Source organism: Coenobita brevimanus, chromosome 29 (genome assembly GCF_032717465.1).
Source record: "Coenobita brevimanus isolate Jiangsu-jjx chromosome 29, ASM3271746v2, whole genome shotgun sequence".
Lineage (NCBI taxonomy): Eukaryota > Metazoa > Arthropoda > Malacostraca > Decapoda > Coenobitidae > Coenobita > Coenobita brevimanus.
In genome coordinates, this window is record NC_136982.1 from 2,304,631 (window position 1) to 2,326,693 (window position 22,063).

Here is a 22,063-nt window from a genome sequence, read left to right on the forward strand (position 1 = left end):
CCAGTGTAGTAAATAGTTTCCTGGTGTACAGGAAATCATTTGGCTTGTCACCCAGTACAGTACAGAGTCACCCATAGGTGGAAGGAAGAGGAAAGAATGAAGAAAAGAAAGACAGAAGAAGGAGAGTAAAGTCACCCGTTGGCAGAAGGAAGAGGGAAGAATGAAGGAAAGAAAGTCAGGAGAGGATGGAAGGAAGAAGGATGGAGGAGAGGAAAGGGCAGATACCCGAGAGCAGTACTACATCGAGTGAGTGGATGGTGAGCTCAATGCAAGAAAAACATAAATAGCATTATACTGTATCTAATTTTTGTACAGTATTAATGAAAAGTATATACTATTTATTTTTAAGCTCTTGGCTGGCTTTGCAGGCCCCCACTCTGACCTGGCCCAGGTCTTTTGGTACCACCAACACTCCTCCTTCCCAGGTCTGGCTCTGAGTTACCGGATATGATAAGGAAGGGACATAAATGTGAAGCTTTGATTGAATATTATCATACTGAAAGGATAAAAGCTTGCATCACGCCTTGAATATGGTGGAATGTATGAGGATTTTTTTTTTTTTTTCTGGTCATCTACTCTTTTATCTCAATCTGGTTAAAAATATTTTAGTCTGCTCTTGTCAATGTATCTCCAGAAATTTTATTCAGTTTGGGGGACACTCGTCTATCTGGATATGATGCATAAATCCTAAATAAATCCACTCACTGCTACATATCTTTCCTAAGTTGAATAAAATTATCTGGGGGTAGCAATAAAATAACAAATGTGTAATTTGGCTGAAGGGATTAAATATACTAGACTCTGGCTGCCTAGTTTTGGAGACAAACACTCTGAAAGGGGAAATGCAATCTGTTTGTTATCATTTACAATGCTCTATTACACAAAGTATAATGAATAATACAGCAATTTAGCACAACTTCCCTTCCACATTTTCTTATCCCAAATGAAAATGTTATAATGAATATTGAGTGTCCCTCTAATAACTTACTCTGGTCTCTTGTTAAGTTTGTGTGAGTATTCCATCCATTGTCCAATCCTATGTCACCCCACAAGAAGCATACGAGCCAAGGGCTTGGCAAGTTGGTCCAGACATTTAAGATGAGAGTGACCAGCCTCACTCATCCCTGAGTGGCACTACGTGAGCAATAAACTTCACCATCCCTTGGATTATATAAACCTACACAGGCTTAATCAACTGGAGTGCCTTAATTACCCACTAAATCACCAGGCACCATAATTTGGTTATATGGTTACCACCCAGCATAGTAAATGGTTTCCTGGTGTACAGAAAACTGTTTGGCTTGTCACTCAGTGTAGAGTGTGATTAAATACTGACTTTACATCATGCTTTGACCTATTAAATGTTCATGATTATTTCACTCTCTGTATCAGTACTATCAGGAAAGGAACTTTAATTATAAAAAACCCTCTCAACACCACATAGCTCATCCTCTAAAGGTCTTCAATATAATGTATATATTAAAAACACTCAACTGCTATGAAAATCAGAGCAATCAGATAACAATACTGTACAATCAATATTACACTGGCAGAGTCATGTGTCAAACATAACAAAAAAGCTGTGCCTGAAAAGTCACTTGCTATTAGTTACCTAATATTATACACCCTGGTCTTATTAGCTTTTAAACAGAGATGAAAGAAGAGCCGATACTTCTTCCTGACTTGGACATGCTATAATTATTCTGTCTTCTTCACTATAGCTGTCATTCATGATATTTTGAAGTCTTGAGAATGCAGCGGTAACATTTGTACGTACAGGCTTGAAAAGAATGAACTCTGTGTCACGGTTGGCAAGATACAGCTGCATACTGCGCTGGATATTGGGAAGGTGTGTACGAATGTTCTTGAGGCAGCTGCTTACTATCTCTGCGACCTGGGAAAGAGAAACTCTACTGCAAATCTACAGTACTAAAATCATCATCAACTGAAATTAAAACAAAATTAAAAGACTGAAAAGTAACACATTAACCCTATCAGTACGATGACATACTTTTGATATCATTCTTGAACATACTAGCTGATTTTATTCAACACGGTAGAGATGCCTTGCAGACAGCAGGGTAATGGAAGATGTCATATATCTAACCACCTCCTGCTTGAAAAGTCTACTCTAAGGTGCATATAATTATCTGGAGCTGGTAAGAATATAATAAAAAGTATCTCAATGGGCTGAAGGGGTTAATCACAAAAAAGCAAAATTTTGCACATGACACTTATGACCTGCACTGCTACTCAACAGATATTATGACATACAAAACAGTATGTTTTTTTGTCACCTTCCATGAACTTCCTTGTCATGAACATTATACAGATTCTAGCACTCACTACATCAAAAGCAAAAACTGTTTATTCATTTTTTTTATTTTTTATACAGACTACAAGCAGCTACCATATCTTTTTCAGTGTGATTTGTACTTTCCAGTTTCTGTAACTTGTTCTATGAGCTCCAACCTTTTTCATGTTAAATACTGTAATATTATACATATTACGTAAAAACACTAGGATCAGGATAGATTGCCAGATTACTTGTATTAGAATTTTAATTTTTGAAAGTATTATGAGAAATACTCTATGGTTTGGCCATGTGGAGAGGATGGAGAATGAGAGACAAACTAGAAATGGAACGATAATGATGATAACTGATAATAGTGATGATTATGGCTTGCCTAAAGCCATTTCACCCACAGACGGGCAATTTTACAGATGCATCATAGTACTATACCTGTTAAATCTGGAATCTGGTTAGAGTCTAAGAATCTCTCTTTCCCTTCACTATCCATCCGTCCATCCATTATAGATTATAAGAATCTCTTTATCCCTTCTCTACAATGATGTATGGTACTCTTCCTTTTGCATCTAATATCTCAAGTCTATTTTATTGATCTTTGGGATGACTTTTCATAGTTCATTCATTTGTTTATAAAGACTCCAACATGATTGCATGTGTCAGCCTTGGTCACCTAATGGCAGCTCTCCACGCTGATCTGTTCAATCCCTTATTCCTGAGGTCACATTCTACACTATGCCACGATTAAGTTAAAGTGGGCTATATCTAACCCCAAGTTCCAAAAATCACCCCTAATTAGAAAAAACTTATCTGAGGATACATGAATAAAATAAAAAATATAAAACTGGACTGAAGTGATTCATGTACTGTAGTCTACAGTTTTAAAATAATATGACAAAACTCAAACAATACTATACTTTTTCTGGTACTGCAAATGGCTGGTTTTTAAGTATGATTGGCTTGACATTCTCCTCTCTATTCATTTGTAGTATGACATCAGCTTTGGCCAGGAAGACAGTTAGAGGACTGGCCAAGGTCTCGGTACAGGTGGATATCAGCTGCTCACAAAGCTTCTTCAAACGATTATCTAGATCTCTCTTGGAGTCTAGTCTCTGTTCAGTTACCTGGAATATAAAGTTTTGTAAAACTACTTAACATATGTCTTAGAAAAAGTATTACAGTATTGTACAGTATACTGTAGGGGAATAACCAATCTCAAGAAAATGACAGAAATATACAGACAGTATAGTATTTAGGAACTAAAATAATCTTAAACCCCAAATACCACAGGTTTTCATCTGATGCTGAAAGCTACTGACCTGCAAGATGTACTGGTACAGCATATGTAAAGTGAGGCTTCAGTGTACAAATAAATAGTTAGATGTATAGATAGACAAACAAACAAAGAGATCAACCATGGGATATCTCACACTCTAGTTTCACTCCAACAATGATACTGAATCATTCCTTCAGATATCTGTCCACTCTTAAACATGCTGCAAAATCACCATAAGAACTCCATAGCAGCTTGGAGTTTTCTCCACACTACTCATACAGATTACTTTCCATAGTCCCTCCCGATTCACCTTTTCATATGATTCTTCCAAATCCGTAAACACCACAAAAAACTATCAATTATTTTCATACACCTACTCTCCCTTGGCACTGTGTGTAAGTTGGGACACATGAATGGGTAGGCTGAGGTGGTCTAGATATGTGCAGAGAATGTATAAGGGTAACGTCATGAAACAGTTTACATACATTAATACAGAATGGAGAGCCATATGAGTAAACCAAAGAAAGCTTGAGATGAGGTCCTAAGAAAAGATGACACGATTAGGGGAATCATATAGGATACCATGCACCATGGAATCCTGTATAGGCAGACCAACGAAAACATGCCATGAGGTCTTAAGAAAGTAGGGTACTTCAGAGTAAGAGGACTCAAATGTTACGATGCAATAAGGCCATGTAGCTTTGAAATAACCATTATTAACCCCTCTGCACCGGGCTGTTTATATCAGCACCACCCTCTCAGAACGGGCAATTTTCACAAAGGTGCTATGTGATTCATGAAATGTGTGGAGTGAGGAGGTCTGTGGACACCAGAATCGAAGAGAATGTACTGAGATGGTCTGGTCATGTGGAGAGAATGGACGACAACAAAGTGGTGAAAATGGGATACCTGAGCAAATCTGAAGGAGGGAGGAGGTGAGACAGGCCGAGAAGAAGGAATTGGCACCCCTTTTTAACGTGACAGTGTTCGGACTGACTCTATCAGCTAAGTATATACAAAGCAACAGAACGTGATGAAATTCTTTTGGCCTACCTGATGATGCCAGGATTCTGTGGGCTTGAATCATGAGTGAATGGAAGCATGGTCCATTGAACTGGGCAAACTTAGGCTGTCTGGACGTTACTACTCCTCACCCTGCCCTACAGTGGGAAAGGAGGTCCGGATGATGATGATGATGGTGATGATGCTTGTTTTCAAACCTTAATATCTCGGAAAGTATAGCAGTCACGGAAACAAATTAAAAACCACATTACTCGCCAACTTTTCTTCTTATGAATAAAACCATCCCCAGGTATGTAGGTGGTCGTGTTGATGAGTAAGGACGTGAAGAATGTACGTAACTTTTGGCTGCAAGACAGGCTGTATTTGCGCATGTGTGCATGGCACCGGCTTTCGCTTTGCCCTCAACGTGAAAACTTCTCTATTACTAGACAAACTATTCACAGTTGCATCCAAGACATGCCCTATGGCACTATCACCTAGCCCTTTCCTAGTATCCTCGGAAAGAGGATTTGGAAAAGGTGGAAAAGGCAGGGGTCCATGCAAGGTGGGAACGGAATCAGACAAGAGACTTAACCCCTCCGTGGCCATGGGTCCGGAATTTTATGTGCACCCCAGGCCGACGCCGGGGGCATTTTCTGAAGTTTCGAAAACCGATTTCTTTTTCTTGCCATATTGAAGAGAAAGTTCAGATGCACTTAACAGTGCAAATCCCAGCTGCCTAGACCCATTCTGTGGCTTGCAATGGAGTGCAGAAGTTGCAGAAATATCGGCAACCAATATTCGTCACCAAGAGGTGCTGTCGCACTGCAACATGGTACGTGTTATCATTTTTTTTTTTTATCCCCCCAAACAATGTGAATGGTGCTGAAATGCTGCACATATATTATATATCATGTATGAATATTTTTTCACCTTTTTCATATAAAATATGTTTATGGTAGTGTCGAGTTATTTTTTAAGTTATCATTGTACCCATGTTTGGAAAAGGGAGGGAAAGGGTTGAATTTTCAGTCCTAAATGAGAAAATTGCCTGTCCCCCAAGGCTATGCTCTCCCACGGGAGATGAAAGTGGAGGCTTAGATCCAATTAGCAATATGAAGTCGAGTCGCAACTTGCCGCTCCCACACCACATGTATGGCTAAAAACAGAATTGTAATGCACTTTCAAAACTATGAATAAGTCTAATTATTATGAATACAGAGACAAAGCAGAAATAAATACGTTTATAGATGGGGGAAAATGTATTTTTTCTGTAATAACACATTCACCTTTCTCTACCATTTTATGCAATATGCATTGCCTGTCTGTTGTGAGTGTGAGAAAGTATGATATTTTCTGCCTGGGTAAGGAAAAAGGGTACAGCTGGATGATTCCCAACATTTTACACCATCAGAATTGCGAGACGACCTGCCATTTGCACCTTGCACAAGCTGATTAGCAGGAAGGGAAGGAAGTTCTTTTCACTCACGAAAGCATCACATGAACACAGAAAACTATCCTGTTATGAATACAGAGACAAAGCAGAAATAAATACGTTTATAGATGGGGGAAAATGTATTTTTTCTGTAATAACACATTCACCTTTCTCTACCATTTTATGCAATATGCATTGCCTGTCTGTTGTGAGTGTGAGAAAGTATGATATTTTCTGCCTGGGTAAGGAAAAAGGGTACAGCTGGATGTTTCCCAACATTTTACACCATCAGAATTGCGAGACGACCTGCCATTTGCACCTTGCACAAGCTGATTAGCAGGAAGGGAAGGAAGTTCTTTTCACTCACGAAAGCATCACATGAACACAGAAAACTATCCTGTTATGCTTGTAAAAGGCAAAGCATATGTTAAATGATTCAATACAGAACAACAAATCTGGGCAAATAGGTAAAGTTACCAAACAGAAATGGATTTTTCTTTTATTTTCATGTCCTTTTTGTTTATGCCTGTGTTTATTTATAATCGTAAACAGGGTGGTTGTGTGTGTTTTGCAAGAGAGGAAAAAGATTATATTTTCTGTCTGGGTTGAGATAATGGGTATAACTACACTCAATCCTCGTAAATTGCGTTTATAAATCACGGATTCGTAAATCACGGCTAAGTGGCTGTCAGACTGCCAGCACCCTTAAATCGCTGTTAAGTCACGAAAATCACGGACCAAGGCACCGAAGTGGGCCTTTTCCGAAGAGAATTGTAAACCGCGGCATTCAATTTGAAAATCGCGACCCAACAACCAATCACCACCCGTCCCTGGCGGCAAGTGTGCATACTAATGCCGCCACGTTGTTGTTGTTCTTCCCGCCAGTCCACACACTAGAGACCATCACCGTGGAGTACGAGAGCTACCTGCCTTTTTTTGTGCACCTCCCCCCCCACCTCCTACCTTCCATGGCCCCTCCCGAACCCCCGATGAAGCGCTCTAAGCAGTATGGCATCAAGAAGCAGCCGCCGTTGTTGTACGGTCAACGTTTGGAGCTCATTTGTCGTGTTGAGAAGGGAGAGAAGTTTTCACAGCTGGCGAAAGAGTTTGGGAAGAACAAGTGCTGAGAGGTTCTAAGTTCTTCCCAACACCACCCCACTCCATTCACTTAAGCAATATCATCATAGGATTAAGGTGAGATCCCTTAACATTGCTTATTTCTATTAAATACATGCACTGAATATTCCTAAATTTGTATGTTTGTGTTTGATAGTGCCTACATAGGTGTAGGTAGGGTGCTGTGGTGGGTGGTTGGCCAAAGTCCAGACCCATATTCATTTTTCACATTGGAGTTATTATTTATAAACCATGGAATTTGTAAATCATGGCAGTGGTCCAGACCCAAATTGCCACGATTTACGATGATTGAGTGTATGTGTGTTTAGGTATGACCATGAGCGAAAAAATCATACATCCACTCGTCACAGCAGCAGGTGGCAAACTGACAGTGACAGATGAGGTGTGAGAGCGTAAAGGTCAGTCTCATGTCCCAGATGTTCATTCACTTCCCAAAAGTTTTCAAAGTTTTCTACAAGTCACACTGCATTGAATGATCCAAACCAGTACAACATACATGAGCAAATAGGTAAAGATACCAAGACAAAAATGTATTTTTCACTTATTATCATGTCTTATTTGTTAATCTATCTATCCATCTATAGCCCGACGCCCCAATCCCGCAAAGGGTGGCTGCAGACAAAACGCCTCCAAGTCGCTCTGTCACCCACCATTTGACTACTCTCCCCCCAACTCACCCCCCCTCCCTCATAACCTCTCAACTCCATCCCTCCACCTCATCCTCAGTCTACCCCTCCCTCTCCCTCCCTCCACCTCACCTACATTTTTTGTTAATGCCTGTATTAATTCATAATCGCAAACAGGTGGTTGTGTGTGTTTTGCATGAGAGGACAAAGATGATATTTTCTGCCTGGGCTGAGATAATGGGTGTAGTTGTGCTTGTTTAGGCATGGCCAGGACCGAAAAAACTGAAAATCTACTCATCACAGCAGCAGGCTCTGAACTGCTTGATGGGGTGTATGGTACTGTAGCGTAGGTCAGTCTGAAGACGTTCAGAACGTTCGTTCACTTCCCAAAAATTTTTGCAGTTTTTTATAGGCTGCGCTCAAACGAAAATTTATTGGCTAAACATCATTCGATGCCAGCTGCCATTGAGGAGTTAAGAACACATCATCCTACACTTGGCAGAGGTCACAGAGACGACTGAGGTATGCTTGCCTCGGGTGCCGGGAGGCTACTCTCACTCTTTGGTGACGAGATCAAGTGGTGGCCACTTCAAACTGTGGCACAAAAACACTTGCAGTTATAGCTTTCCCCGGCGGCCCCAATCCATCAATTTCACATCAGATATAACTGTCCCCCAGTGGCTAGAAGGGGGGGGGGGAGGAAGCAGGCCAGGAACACTAATTTTTGAACTGCATACTTGTATGTCTGCAATGCCTCCAGGGGCATAAGGCAATTAGCAGTCTATAAATATTCTGAGTTACTACACCTAAAAGAGAGGGGGAGGGGGAGGGGAATATGAGATTGGCTGTCACTGTTTCTACATTACCAACACAAATTTAAATTTATACTAGATCTTTAACCCCTACGTGCCGAGGATTTTCCGATGTCGCACACTCCTCCCTACAGGGGATATCCGTGATGGAAAAAAATATCTTTACTTCAAACCCTAATATCTGCCAAACTATAACAGCTAGTGAAAAAATTAAAGATACATAAGACTCACCAACTCTCTCTCTTCCAAATGAAAGCATCCCCACGTCTCCAGGTGGTCCCGTCGATGAGGGTGGCAGGAAGACTATCTATCTATCTATAGCCCAACGCCCTAATCCCGCAAAGGGTGGCCGCAGACAAAACGCCTCCAAGTCGCTTTGTCACCCACCATTTGACTACCCTCCCCCCAACTCACTCCCCCCTCCCTCATATACCTCTCAACTCCACCTCATCCTCGGTCTACCCCTCCCTCTCCCTCCCTCCACCTCACCTACATACACCCTCTTAGTCAGTCGTTCATTCTCCATTCTCTCCACATGCCCAAACCACCTCAGTGTATTTCTCCTAATCTTCTCAACCACATCCACATCCACCCCACAACGTTCCTACACTTCTTCATTCGTCAACCTGTCCCTCCATGTCACTCCACATGCTCCTCTCAAGTAACTCATTTCCACTGCTCTCACTCTTGACTTGTTCCCCTCATGCAAGGTCCATGCCTTGCTTCCATACGTCAGGGTAGAGATCACAATACTATCATGCAGTGACTTCTTAACTTCCATACTCACCTCCCTATTTCTCATCACTGCTTTCAGTGAACCAACGACCTTCCTTCCCTGCTATACCCTTTCATGCACTTCATCCCCCAAAGTTCCATCCTTACTCATCAAACTACCCAAGTACTTGAATGCACTCACATTCTCCATATCCTCACCATCCAACCTCACTATACATGCTGTGACTTCATTCCTCTCAAACACCATAACTTTACTTTTGTTTACATTAACTTTCAGCTTCCTCCTCCTACACACTGTCCCAAATTCATTCACTAAACCTTGCAACTCCCATTCATCTTCACTCAACAATACTGTATCATCAGCAAACAGCAACACAGGAATCTTCCAAACCTCACCCTCATTCATTAGAGCCACCCCCACATCCACTGCCCTACCTTGCTCCTCCTTTACAACCCCATCCATGTTTATATTAAACAGCCATGAAAACATCACACAACCCTGTTTCAGTCCTACACTGAGATCAAAGAACTCACTCAGCTCACCATCCACTTGCACCGTAGCCCTAGCTCCTTCGTACATACTCTTCACAGCACTCAACAATTTCCCCTCCACTCCATATATTCTTAATACCTTCCACATACCTTGCCTATCTATTCTGTCATAAGCTTTCTCCAAGTCCATGAAGGCAGCATACACTTTCCTTCCCTTCTCTAGATACTTATCCACTAAACATCTTAGAACAAATATCTGATCTACACACCTTTTTCCCTTCCTAAATCCCCCTTGTTCTTCTCCAACTAGCTCCTCTGTCATATGCCTAACCCTATCAATAAGTATTCTACCATATATTTTACCAGTCACACTAAGAAGGCAAATACCCCTATGGTTACCACATACTTCTCTCTCCCCTTTTCCTTTGCATAAAGGAACAATTATACCTGATTTCCAGTCCTCTGGAACCCTTCCCTCTTCCCAAGCCAATCTACACAACTTCCATATCCACTCCACAACAGCATTTCACCACACACTCCGTCAATTCCTGGGGCCTTTCCCAACTTGATCTTCTTCATTGCTTCCACTACTTCTGCCATACTGATCGCTTCCTCCCTCCTCTCATCTCTTCTTCTCCCAGCCATTCCCCAACCACTTATACTCACACTGCTCTCACTTTCTACATTCAACAAATCCTCAAAGTGCTCCTTCCATCTCCTCAATTTCTCTCTCTTCTCCACCGACAATCTATTATTCATATCTTTCACTCCCCTACTACTTCCCCTTTCACACTGCCTTACTTTCTTTACCTCCTTCCAAAACAATTTCTTACTCTCCCCCCATTTCACACTCAGATTCCTCCCAAACTCTTCATCCACTTTCTTCTTACTCTCCTTCACCAGTCTCTGCACCTCCCTTCTCCTTTATATATATACCTCTCTCTTCTCTCTCTCATCTTCTCCCCTACCTCTGCTCGCTAACCATTCACTATATGCCTTCTTCTTTTGTTCCACAGCTCATTTCACCTCATCAGTCCACCATGCTGTCCCTTGCACACCATTGCATCTCCTCCTCACTCCACAAACCACCTCACACGCAGCGCCTATCTCTTCTGTGAATATCTTACATACATCTTCCACCCCTTCCATCTGCTCTAGCTCATACCTTCCCAATCTTTCTTCCACTATGCTCTTATACTCTGTCATTTTTTCACTATCTTGCAATTTCTCCACTCTTGTCAGAGGAGCTGTTTCCTCCTGTCTTCCCCTTCGTCTCCTCAACCATTTTCTATGCAGCTTTACCTTGGCCATCACTAAGTGATGGTCCGAGACTTCATTCCCCCACCCTCTCCACACTCTTGCATCCAACACTTGTCTTCTCATTCGCTCATCCACGCACACATAGTCTATCATTGCCTTTCATTCCACCATCCATCCTCCTCATTACTCTCCATGTATACCGGTGGATCATCTTATGGCGAAAGTAGGTGTTGGCTACTGCCAACCCCTTACCAGCACAGATGTCCACCAAAGCACTATCATTCCCAACTACTTCAGCTGGCACACCCCACTGACCAATCACTCCATCCACTCGTCCATTCCCAACTTTGTCATTCATGTCTCCTGCTGCAAGCGGGAAGACGCTTGCTGCTATACACGTCAACCAGTGTTGCTCCGCACCCAAAACTGTGACGGCTATACACGTCCACCGGCGGTTAGGGGTTATGTACCTACACTAACTTTTTTTTTTTTTTTTTTTTTTTTTTTTTTAATGCGAGGAAGAAGGAACCAAAGGCCATGAGCCCGCAGTAACAGTTCCCTCCAAGAGAAAAACAAAATACAATAGAGAGCCAAATTCAAGATCCGATCATTTTGAGATGCCTGGACACACTGCGTTTGAAAGACTGGAGATCATAGGCAGCAGGAAACACAGACAGAGGGAGACAGTTCCAGAGCTGACCTGTTGCATGAATGAAAGACTGGGAGTAACGGTTAACTCTTGCACTAGAGAGCCGGACAGAAAAGGGATGAGAGTTTGCTGCCAGACGGGCGCTACGCGCCCGTCGTAGAGGTGGAGGAATGCAAGCAGACAGTTCAGAGGAGCAGTGACCATTAAAGTAGCGATAGAAAAGAGATAAAGATGCAACAGTGCGGCGAAGAGACAGAGGTTGAAGGGAGTCAGTAAGAGGAGGAGAGTTAATGAGACGAAAAGCCTTTGACTCCACCCTATTGAGAAGAGCTGTATGTGGGGAGCCTCCCCACACATGAGAGTTGTACTCCACACAGGGGCGGATAAAACCCCTGTATAGAGTCAACAATTGTGCAGGGGTAAAGAAAGAGCGGAGTCGGCCTAGCACACCCAATCTCTTGGAAGCAGATTTTACAAGAGATGCAATATGATCTTTCCAAGATAAGTCCCGAGTAAATGAAACCCCAAGCATGTTCAAGGATGATGCAGGATTAATCTGAATATTATTAAACATTAGTGGGTACACCTGTGGAAGACTTTGTCGGGTTGATAGGTGTAAGAACTGAGTCTTAGAAGCATTAAAGACAACCATATTATTTTTACCCCAGTCAGAGACATGAGCCAAGTCAGACATTAGGTGTGCCATAGCCTCATCCCTTGTTTCTTGAAGTAACCGTTGAGATGGGCGCTGCGGGAACCGAATGGAAAGGTGAAGGGTGGAGTCATCAGCGTATGAGTGGATAGAGTTAGATGTACAGCTTAGAAGATCATTGATGAATAAAAGGAAGAGAGTTGGTGATAGGACAGAGCCCTGAGGAACACCACTGTTGATAGATCTAGGAGAAGAACGATGGCCGTCTACGACAGCAGCTATAGAACGACCAGAAAGGAAGCTAGCGATGAAGGTACAGATAGAAGGATAGAAACCGTAGGAGGGCAGTTTGGAAATTAAAGATTTATGCCAGACTCGATCGAAAGCCTTTGAGATGTCAAGTGCAATGGCAAAGCTTTCGCCAAAGTCCCGAAAGGAGGATGACCAGGAGTCTGAAAGGTAGGTGAGAAGATCGCCAGTGGAGCGTCCCTGACGGAACCCATACTGACGATCGGAAAGAAGGTTGTGATAGGAAAGATGCCTTAAAATTTTTTTATTAAGAATTGACTCGAAAACTTTTGAAATACAGGACGTTAAAGCAATTGGACGATAGTTGGAGGGTTGGGAGTGGTCACCCTTCTTTGGGACTGGCTGAATGAGAACAAACTTCCAGCAAGAAGGAAAGGTACAAGTTGACAGACAAAGGCGAAATAGTTTGCCTAGGCAGGGTGTAAGCACAGAAGCACAGTATACAATAGTGTGCATATGTGCTCTTTTTTATAAGAGCATGGTTATTTGCATTCCACAATCATATGACCTGACAAACCTCAACATCTTCCCCTCACTGCCTTCATATCAGGGACACTACCCATCATCGATTTCTCTACAAGCACGTAATCAATGAGGCTCCTTTCAACATGATCTCCATTCCCTCTACACCAAATATATTTATGTGCATCTCTGTGTTTAAAATAAGAATTACAAAAGCACAACCTCCTTTCCTGATACATGTCCTTCAATCGCTTCCCATGGGAGAGTGTGTAAGAAACAAAATCTAAGGGTGAATGTAAGGAAGAGTAAAGTTATGGTCTTTGAGAGATGTGAAGTCAGTGAATATACAATGAGGTTGGATGATGAGGAAATGGAAAATGTGAGTATATTTAAATACTTGGGTAGCGTGATGAGTAAAGATGGAAGTTTGGAGGGTGAAGTGCTTGAAAGGGTACAACAAAGAAGAAAGGTTGCTGGTTCCTTGAAGGCAGAGATAAGAAACAGGGAAGTGAGCACGGAAGTGAAAAAGTTATTACATGACAGTATTGTGATACCAACTCTAACATATGGAAGTGAAGTTTGGACGTTGTTGGAGGGACACAAGTCAAGAGTGAGAGCAGTGGAAATGAGTTATTTGAGAGGAGCCTGTGGAGTCACATGCAGAGACAGACGGACAAATAAGGATGTGAAGAAGCGTTGTGGTCTGGATGTGGATGTGATAGGAAGCGTTAAGAGAAACACACTGAGGTGGTTTGGCCATGTGGAGAGGATGGAGAGTGAGAGACTGATGAGGAGAGTGTATGTGAGTGAGGTGGAGGAGGAGAGAGGGATGGGAAGGCCAAGGATGAGATGGAGGGATGGAGTGTAGAGGTATATGAGAAAAAGGGGTGTGAACTGGGAGCAGGGCAGTGAAATGGCGGGGGACATGGTGACGTGGAGGCAATTTGTTTGTGGCCACGCCGTATGGGGGATTAAGGCATCTGGCAATAGATAAGATAGATAGATCATTCACAGGACCAGTGCCTACTCTACCACTCATATCGCCCGTTACAATCACTTTACAACTCCTGGCAATTACTCCTACTACTTCATCCAGCTCATCCCCAAACCTGTCTTTCTCTGTCTCACTCCTGTCCTCACACGGTGCATACGATACAATCACTGCCGCTTTCACCTACATACTCTAAGATATTGCAAATGCAGATGCAGATAGTGATGACAGTGTTATCAGTGACACCATTAATAATGATGGTAGTAATGATGGTGGTAGTGATGACAACCAAACAGTCACAAACACTCTGTTTACCTGTGGTGTTCCTTCCACAATGAACTCTAGAAGTGCATTATTAGAAGATAGGGAGAAGAGTCTACCTCTCTTTTGTACCAGTCCAAGTGCTGCTGTTCTGACTTTACTCCAGTCAAGGCTTGTCTCATGTAAACATGCATCAACCTGGAAATGAACAAGTGTATAATGGAAAAAACATTCAAAGATCATTGCTCTATTATATACATCATCCTCTACATGCAATACATCATATGCTCCATATCAAGTTCACATTTAAACATTAACTGATACTATTGCATTTAGAATTATTTGTAGCAGTTAACAGCATAGATAATAAATAAATAAATAAATAAATGAATACTGTAATCTCAACCTTTTATCATAAGTATGTGACAAGGAATTTCATAATGATTACTGTAAATACAGCATAATGGAAAATAAACATTGATGATACTACATTATACTCTGCACCAGCCAACTTGTCCATGAAGCCACATCATCTCAGCTACCATCCAAGACTCATGGAAGGCCAATGTGAACCTTACAGATATATATATGAGCATACTGTAACACAGATCATTATTTTTGCAATGGGATGAAATGTCAGCAAAGCAGAGGCAACTGCAAGGAGAAGTTGTGAATCTACAGAAGAGTTGGTTGGTATGGAGTAAAACATTAAATTATTACAGTGACAGCTATGCAGAATATTACTGTAAAATTAAGGACCACTAGAAAACCTAAAGAAGTGATATATCGTTTAACCACTAATGGTCAGGTTCTTCCAACTAACAGCAGATAATTTTATTCAGCTCAAAACAAGCCACAAAAGCCTAAGAGAATTAATAGTGACTCACCACTGACCCTGTCATGGTCATGGCAACTCTAGTATTCTCTTCCAGTAAATGCCAAACAATTTTATTAAGCCGAGTGTTGAGTCAAAGGACCATGAATGTAAACAACTACTGTATGGTAATAATTTCTCCAAGTAGTAGCACCTTATGTGATACAGAATTATTCTGCCAGTCACGATGTCCAGTTCGCACCTATGAAAATTTTGTCTCTTAACATAGCCTTTAACTGTTTTGACTGCTTGGATTTCTCGACTGAACAAAAATGTTTACTATTACCCTAAGTTTACCAATGGTGGTGAATGGGTTACTCAGAACAGTGTTGAAATCTCTGACAGCTTGGATTTCTCAATTTTGGTCATACAGTAGTCTGATTAAAACAGCCTACTTATATGCTGGAGAGGAATGCCTTCACATGGAGGCACCAACTCCATTGCCTGGTTATAAAAACATTCCTCAACTCCCTCCCTGTCCCTCAAAAGAAAGATGGTGTATTGTTGGAAAAGGTCAACATCAATCTGCAGTTAACCAAGTTCATACTTAGTTGAGTCTCCAGTCACAATAACAACAAAAATAACTGCACCAACAATGGCAACATGGTTAACAAAGAATAATGTTAGACCCAGACATATACTGTTGCCAAATTCATACCATGCACCTGGAAATCATCTGAGGGCACTGAACACATTCTGTCACATCACCAGATTTATCTGTCCTACAACTTCACTGCCCTTACAATTCAACCCCCTCAGCCTGACCAAGATTCTGTCCTCTTGCACCTTATTCCCAGTATCTCAGTGTCAGAAAACAACAATGCTATGGCTCTATGTACTTTCCATAGCACTTCTTTGTGATCAGCATTATATTACAGTTTTAATCTCTTGTTATAGTTTAGTATTCAAGATGGACAGATGGTAATTTTAACATACATACATACATCATCATCATCTAATCTTGTGTTGCCCCACGAGAAGTGTAGGAGCCCGGGACTAGCCAAGTTGGTCCTGACACTGAAGATGAGAGTGACCAGCCTCACTCATCCCTGAGTGGCATAACATGAGCAATAAACCCCAACCACCCCTTGGATATAAACCAACACAGGCTCAATCCAGTTGGAGCGCCTTAATTACCCACTACACCACCAGGTGCCATAGCTTGGTTAGCCAAGTTAAAATGGACAGAGTAGAGTAAGTCATTATTACATGCCAGAATGTGTTCCACAATATCATAACTTTTTTCCTACAACCAATACAGTATAGTATTGTAAACTCAGTGAAACTGGTAATCAGCTTTACAGGTACCAATGGAAATTTAACAAGAAATCTTTGTGCAGTTTACTGTGGATTTAATTGCAAAATGACATAAAACAACAAATTATATAATGCAGACTTCTGGTACAAACATCTGAACTGTGCAGTTTGCACAATTTACTAAGTGTTCTAGTAGTGTATGATGCTGCACTCGCAATCTTAATCTCTTTGAGCACTTTGACGCAATTAATCTTATAAGAAATATCTCCCAAAGTTGCACATGCACATAAACAAATAAAATATACTCTGCATATATACATATATATAGATAGATAGATATAGATAGATAGAGATATATATATAGATAGATAGATATTTCCAATTTAGATAATCCTTGTCTTCCTTAAACCAGAGTTTTCTTTTCACTGTTATCTACTACACTATGCAGAAGAACAGTAACTCCCCTGACATAGTGTATAGGTCTGGAATAATTATACAAATTATAAAATTATACATTGTGATAATAGATATCACGTTTAGATTCTCCACAGGTAATTAATAACTCTGACTATGGACACTAATAGTCTCCTGAGTCAAGGCCACATTATGTTACTATTTACATTAATGATTTTGCATTACAGTACTGTGAGTATGTAATATAATTTTAAAGCAAATTTTCTGAAGCAGGAAGAAAACCATATGACAGTTACTTCAACCTCTGAGATCAAGAAGCATCGGGGAACTTATAGTTAGTTGCTGTGCTGATTCATTGTATGTCAGGGAGTCAAGGAAAAATAAAAACCTTCAAAATACCACCCCAGTTTCAGACTACAATCACTATACTGAACAAACCTGAAATGGTGCCATTTGTTCCCTTAGGATAAGTAAGTGTTTTATTTCAAACAACTGAGCATCCAGAGCTGATGAAGTCTTACTAATTGATGATGAAGCCACACTCAGACTCTGCATACAGGCTGACAGGGCCTCTAGAGACAACCCCTATAAAAGAAAACAGTATGAACATGAATGCCTGACATAATTCATTACAGTACACAGAGTTAGATCAGGCATTCCTTATTCAAGATCAGCCCAGTTAACATGTATTTTCTACAACACTGATGAAATATTTTATTAAGGCTAATTTTTTCTCTCTATCTATCTATAGCCAGATGCCAAAATCCCATAAGGGGTGGTCATTTGACTCTGGGCTAGTTGTTTTACAGGGAGGGACACTAACCCACTGCTAACCCACTTGTTGACATACAGGGAACACATATGGGTTGGTTATTTGGTTACCACCCAGCACTGTATATGGTTTCCTGCCTTACAGGAAACCATTTGGCTTGTCATTCAATGTAATGCCTGAAAAGGAATGAAGAGTACTTAAAAGTGACAGGAAAGATGGGAGAAACAGGAAGAGAGGACACCAAAGATGAGAGAAACAGGAAGAGAGGAGGGCAGACACAGAAAAAGAATGATAAAGGTGAAGGAAGAGGTAGCCAGCACTACATCAGGTGAGTGGATGATGGTCACCACCACCCACCACCTTATTGCAACTTAATCTAATTTAATCAAATCTTAAAATGCTGCCATGTTTCCTTTATGAAAGCTCTTTATTGGGGTTGGGCAAGGGACAGCTGATGTTTTCTATGGAATGGAAGCTTAACCAAGAGCCAAAACTAGCTAATTACTTCCCAACAGTTGTTAGAAGCTGATGGGAAAAACAAAATTTGAGATGTGTAATAAAATTTCTAACAATGTGAGAGTCTCAGCTTGGACTTTGACTCAGAGTACAGCCACAGAAGAAAGATTAACGAGTGACTGTACTTGTGACTGAATGTTTCCCACCAAAAAATGAAGACTGTGTGGCTAATTACCAAGCTTGTTGCCACATTCACTCTTATGGTAATACCTCCCAGGGTCAATGGTTGCTGCTGAAGGTGCTATATATGCTGACCAGAGAAATCTGGGGTATTTTGGTGTGATATATGGCGTGTGGGCAGGTAACCCTGAACACGAAACAAAAAGAATAGGGAGGGGAGGGGGGAAGGACGCTGATAACATGTCCAAAGAATACACTAATCTCTAAGTAAAGAGAAGGACTGAAGGGGATACATGCAAGTCATAGAACATTGCCCACATCAAAGGGAGAGCAAATCTACAAGTCCAGCCTCACAGCTAGCTCATCTACACACCATCATAAGATGGAAAGCAAACCACATGTAGTAACTGATGACACCTGATTTGGTGCAGTTTGCATGTCAGAAAACATGTTATGCCTTTTAATTGCATATCATGCCTTTTAAGTAAGTTTCTGCCATCATATTGTGCAGCTGTAAATGAATTATGGTAGCAGGCATATTTATTGATTTGACTGAAGAATTATTCTGAAGTACTACTTTCCATGCACATTTGGAAACAATAGTTGTTAACTCTCCCTCAATCCACTACCCTGGAGTCCCAAACCAGAGAATGGCAAGCTCACTCCAAGAGGAAACAATACCAAAACAGTCAAAGTACAGGTGACAGGGAGGTTGCTGCATGACCGGGGGAAGGGTAATGATTACAGTACTGGTTCTAAGTATACACAATTTGATACTAAATGAAGGGTACCTATAAAGGTATATGAGAGAGTGGGTGTGTGGGCTGCAGGGAGGGCAGTGAAATGGCGGGGAACAGGGCGACATGAAGGTTATTTGTTTGTGGCCACCCCTCACAGGATTAAGGAATCCGGCAGTAGACAGAGATAGACAGATCTATAAAGGATATGTAAAAAGAAAAAGAAAAAAAAAAAAAAATCATGGCTATAATACTACAGATAGTCCTTGTAAAACATGATTTCTTACATGCACAAATGCATGAAAACAGTGTTACCACACACTTCTGTGGATGTGTTCAACCCATCTATGAAACAAAAGAAGGAAACCATGCACTGAGACACATGACAGACCTGGCTCATCCTTCATCTGTAAGTCACCTGGGAAGTTCTTCAAGTTCTTCATTAGGTCAGTTTTTAAAGTAAATACCTCACGATTAAATTTACCTGAAATATACTTCTATCAACACATCGGTAGAGTTTAAATAAACACATGAGTGTTCGTCGCACTGTGGGGTACCACATTCCATGTAGATCAGCCGGAGAGGTACCCACACGAGAGAACCTTTCCTCAGCTGCTCCAGTAATGTTGGCCACTTCTTCACTAGTAGCTGATCTGTCAATAGGTTGAAAATCAGTCATTATGATGGTTGGTACACAAGAGTCTACCATACCCTACATCATTTTTTATTGTATTTTCCATAACCTGTTTGATATTTTATAGTACCTACATTTTATATCCACTGATTGCAAAGTTAAGTATGGTAAAATATTGTGAAGCAATAAAAATGCCTCCACCCCTCATACCAGCACACTAGGATGCCCCCACAACAAATAATAAAATGTTCTATATATGAGGCACCTGGTACTACTCTAAAAACTTAATGGCCATACTATTAAAAATGAGTGTGCAAGCCTCAAATTTATGATTGACAATAACAAAATACCTATTAGGAAATGAAGTGGCTCAACTGGATTCCAATTTACATAATGCAATTAACAATGAGGCAAAATGATCAAACTTCTTTTTCATTGTATGCTTCCATAAGCAATTGAGAGTTGCGTTCCCTTTTGCTATCTCAGGTTTACCTAAATGGCCATTACAATCTTTTTCACCACATCTGGATCTGTATATTGTCAGTATTACATGACTTTTCCATGTTAGCATATCTCACCTTGGCAACTCCTAATAATATACCTGATTTACCCAAACATAATATATCATCCAAATCAAGCACCGACTGTAAATACTGTATATTCAGATTTTACCCGCAACTTTGCCAATTTTGGTGCCCACTATTAAATAATGAATTCCAAATTCAAGTCAGTCCAATACAGCAATGAAAAGGACAATACAGACAAGTGAGTCTTCAAGAGTTTAACAAGATAAGAATAGGAAGGATTATATTGTACAATGCAACACTCATTACCTGTGTTTATCATATGGTATGTAACATATACTTCACTCAACTAAGGTTTCTTACTACCAGGGCCATAAGAAAGTAAAAAGTAAATTATAAATTGGTGCCAAAAAATCTCCATGTTGCTTGTCATCAGGGGAAAAAAAAAAATAAGTTTTCCATTCCCTTTATTACTCTCAAACTCTTGATTATCCCCTCTTTGGATACTAAGTAAGCATTAAACCTTGGTAACTAACTGCTTTAGGAGCCATGTGAACCAATAAAAGTTTTTAAGTGCTGATCACTGACAAATAAGTTTCATCTCTGGTGCAATTCCCATTGTTCAAGCTCATATACCTGTAAGTGTATAAAAAATGTAATTCATGTACTTGAGTCAGAGCCATAGCAACTCCTGATGGTGCCCTGAAGAGACTATGTAACTTGATTTTACTCTCTGTATTACTGCTTCTTCCTTCTCTCACACCAATATACTGTACTGCTCCAATCCCTCTTATCAACCACATAGTCTTCCATCTCTGACATTACCTCCAGTCTCAAAGACTTACTGTCACCCTATTTATGTACTTGAGAGCCACCTTCAATACAAGAGCAACTGACAGTTCACTGTTATAACTATTCTGGATACTGTATTTTACTACTAACCTGACTGAAGTGATGGAGGAAACAGAAGCATTTCTGGAATGCATCTTTCTCTGACTTGCCAAACTCTCAGCAATACTCTCCATCATCTGCAACTTGCCAGGATAAGCCAGGTCACCAGGGGATGGTCTGAAGCTGGCAATGTCAGTGTTGACATAGATATGTGCACGATACACCAGGCGTTCCTGTGCATCCTCTAGCATTTGGTTGACAACAGAGGTTAGAGGTGCCAGCTGAGTTGGGTTATTTTGTAGGTGCTCCTCTATCATCCTGAAAAATATAATATTAAATCATTGTAATACTGTACTGTATTTACTGTACATGCTGTTACGGGTAAATACAGTACTATACTGCAATGACAAATCACTATTTCAGTTCAACAAAGCTTTTGCACAAAATAGGATAAGATCCTATCAGCGTTCAAAATGCAATGGCCATGTAAAGATATTGCTGCTGCTGTGATTCCAGACTCATCTAGGCTGATTCACAAACAAGCTTATGATAAAAATTATTGTCATATTTAAAGTTTGTTTTGCAAGACCATGAGACAATGAAATATCTGATTCTCCATTTCTTTTTCCTTTCTGGGGAAATATATATATATATACAGTAGGTACACACAGTATATATATATATATATATATATATATATATATATATATACAGTAGGTACACAGAGTAAGTAAGTTCAAGGAACTCGCGTACTGTGAATACATAAACTTACGGGAAAAATTACATATGGGGGGCACCCCCCTTCATCGGTAACCCTTGAGACTCCTTTCAGACCTAAGTATTGTACTGTACAGGGAAACTATCTAAGACATATTACCTAAGACAAAGTAAACCAACAAGATTATGGCTTTACTAAA

General features: G+C 40.7%; 1 protein-coding gene across 1 annotated transcript in view; it reads right to left on the reverse strand.

Moving 5' to 3' along the window:
- Nucleotides 1-1,401: 1,401 nt before the first annotated feature.
- Nucleotides 1,402-22,063, reverse strand: part of Cog3 (conserved oligomeric Golgi complex subunit 3) — a 41,997-nt gene continuing 21,335 nt past the window's right edge. Inside the window, exons 5-10 of the mRNA XM_080268678.1 lie at nt 21,198-21,464; nt 19,582-19,750; nt 17,391-17,537; nt 14,462-14,605; nt 3,226-3,432; nt 1,402-1,894 (exon numbers count right to left, since the gene is read on the reverse strand). Coding sequence (XP_080124804.1) covers nt 1,637-1,894; nt 3,226-3,432; nt 14,462-14,605; nt 17,391-17,537; nt 19,582-19,750; nt 21,198-21,464 — 1,192 coding nt within the window. The 3' untranslated portion in view covers nt 1,402-1,636. The remainder of the gene's footprint in view (nt 1,895-3,225; nt 3,433-14,461; nt 14,606-17,390; nt 17,538-19,581; nt 19,751-21,197; nt 21,465-22,063) is intronic.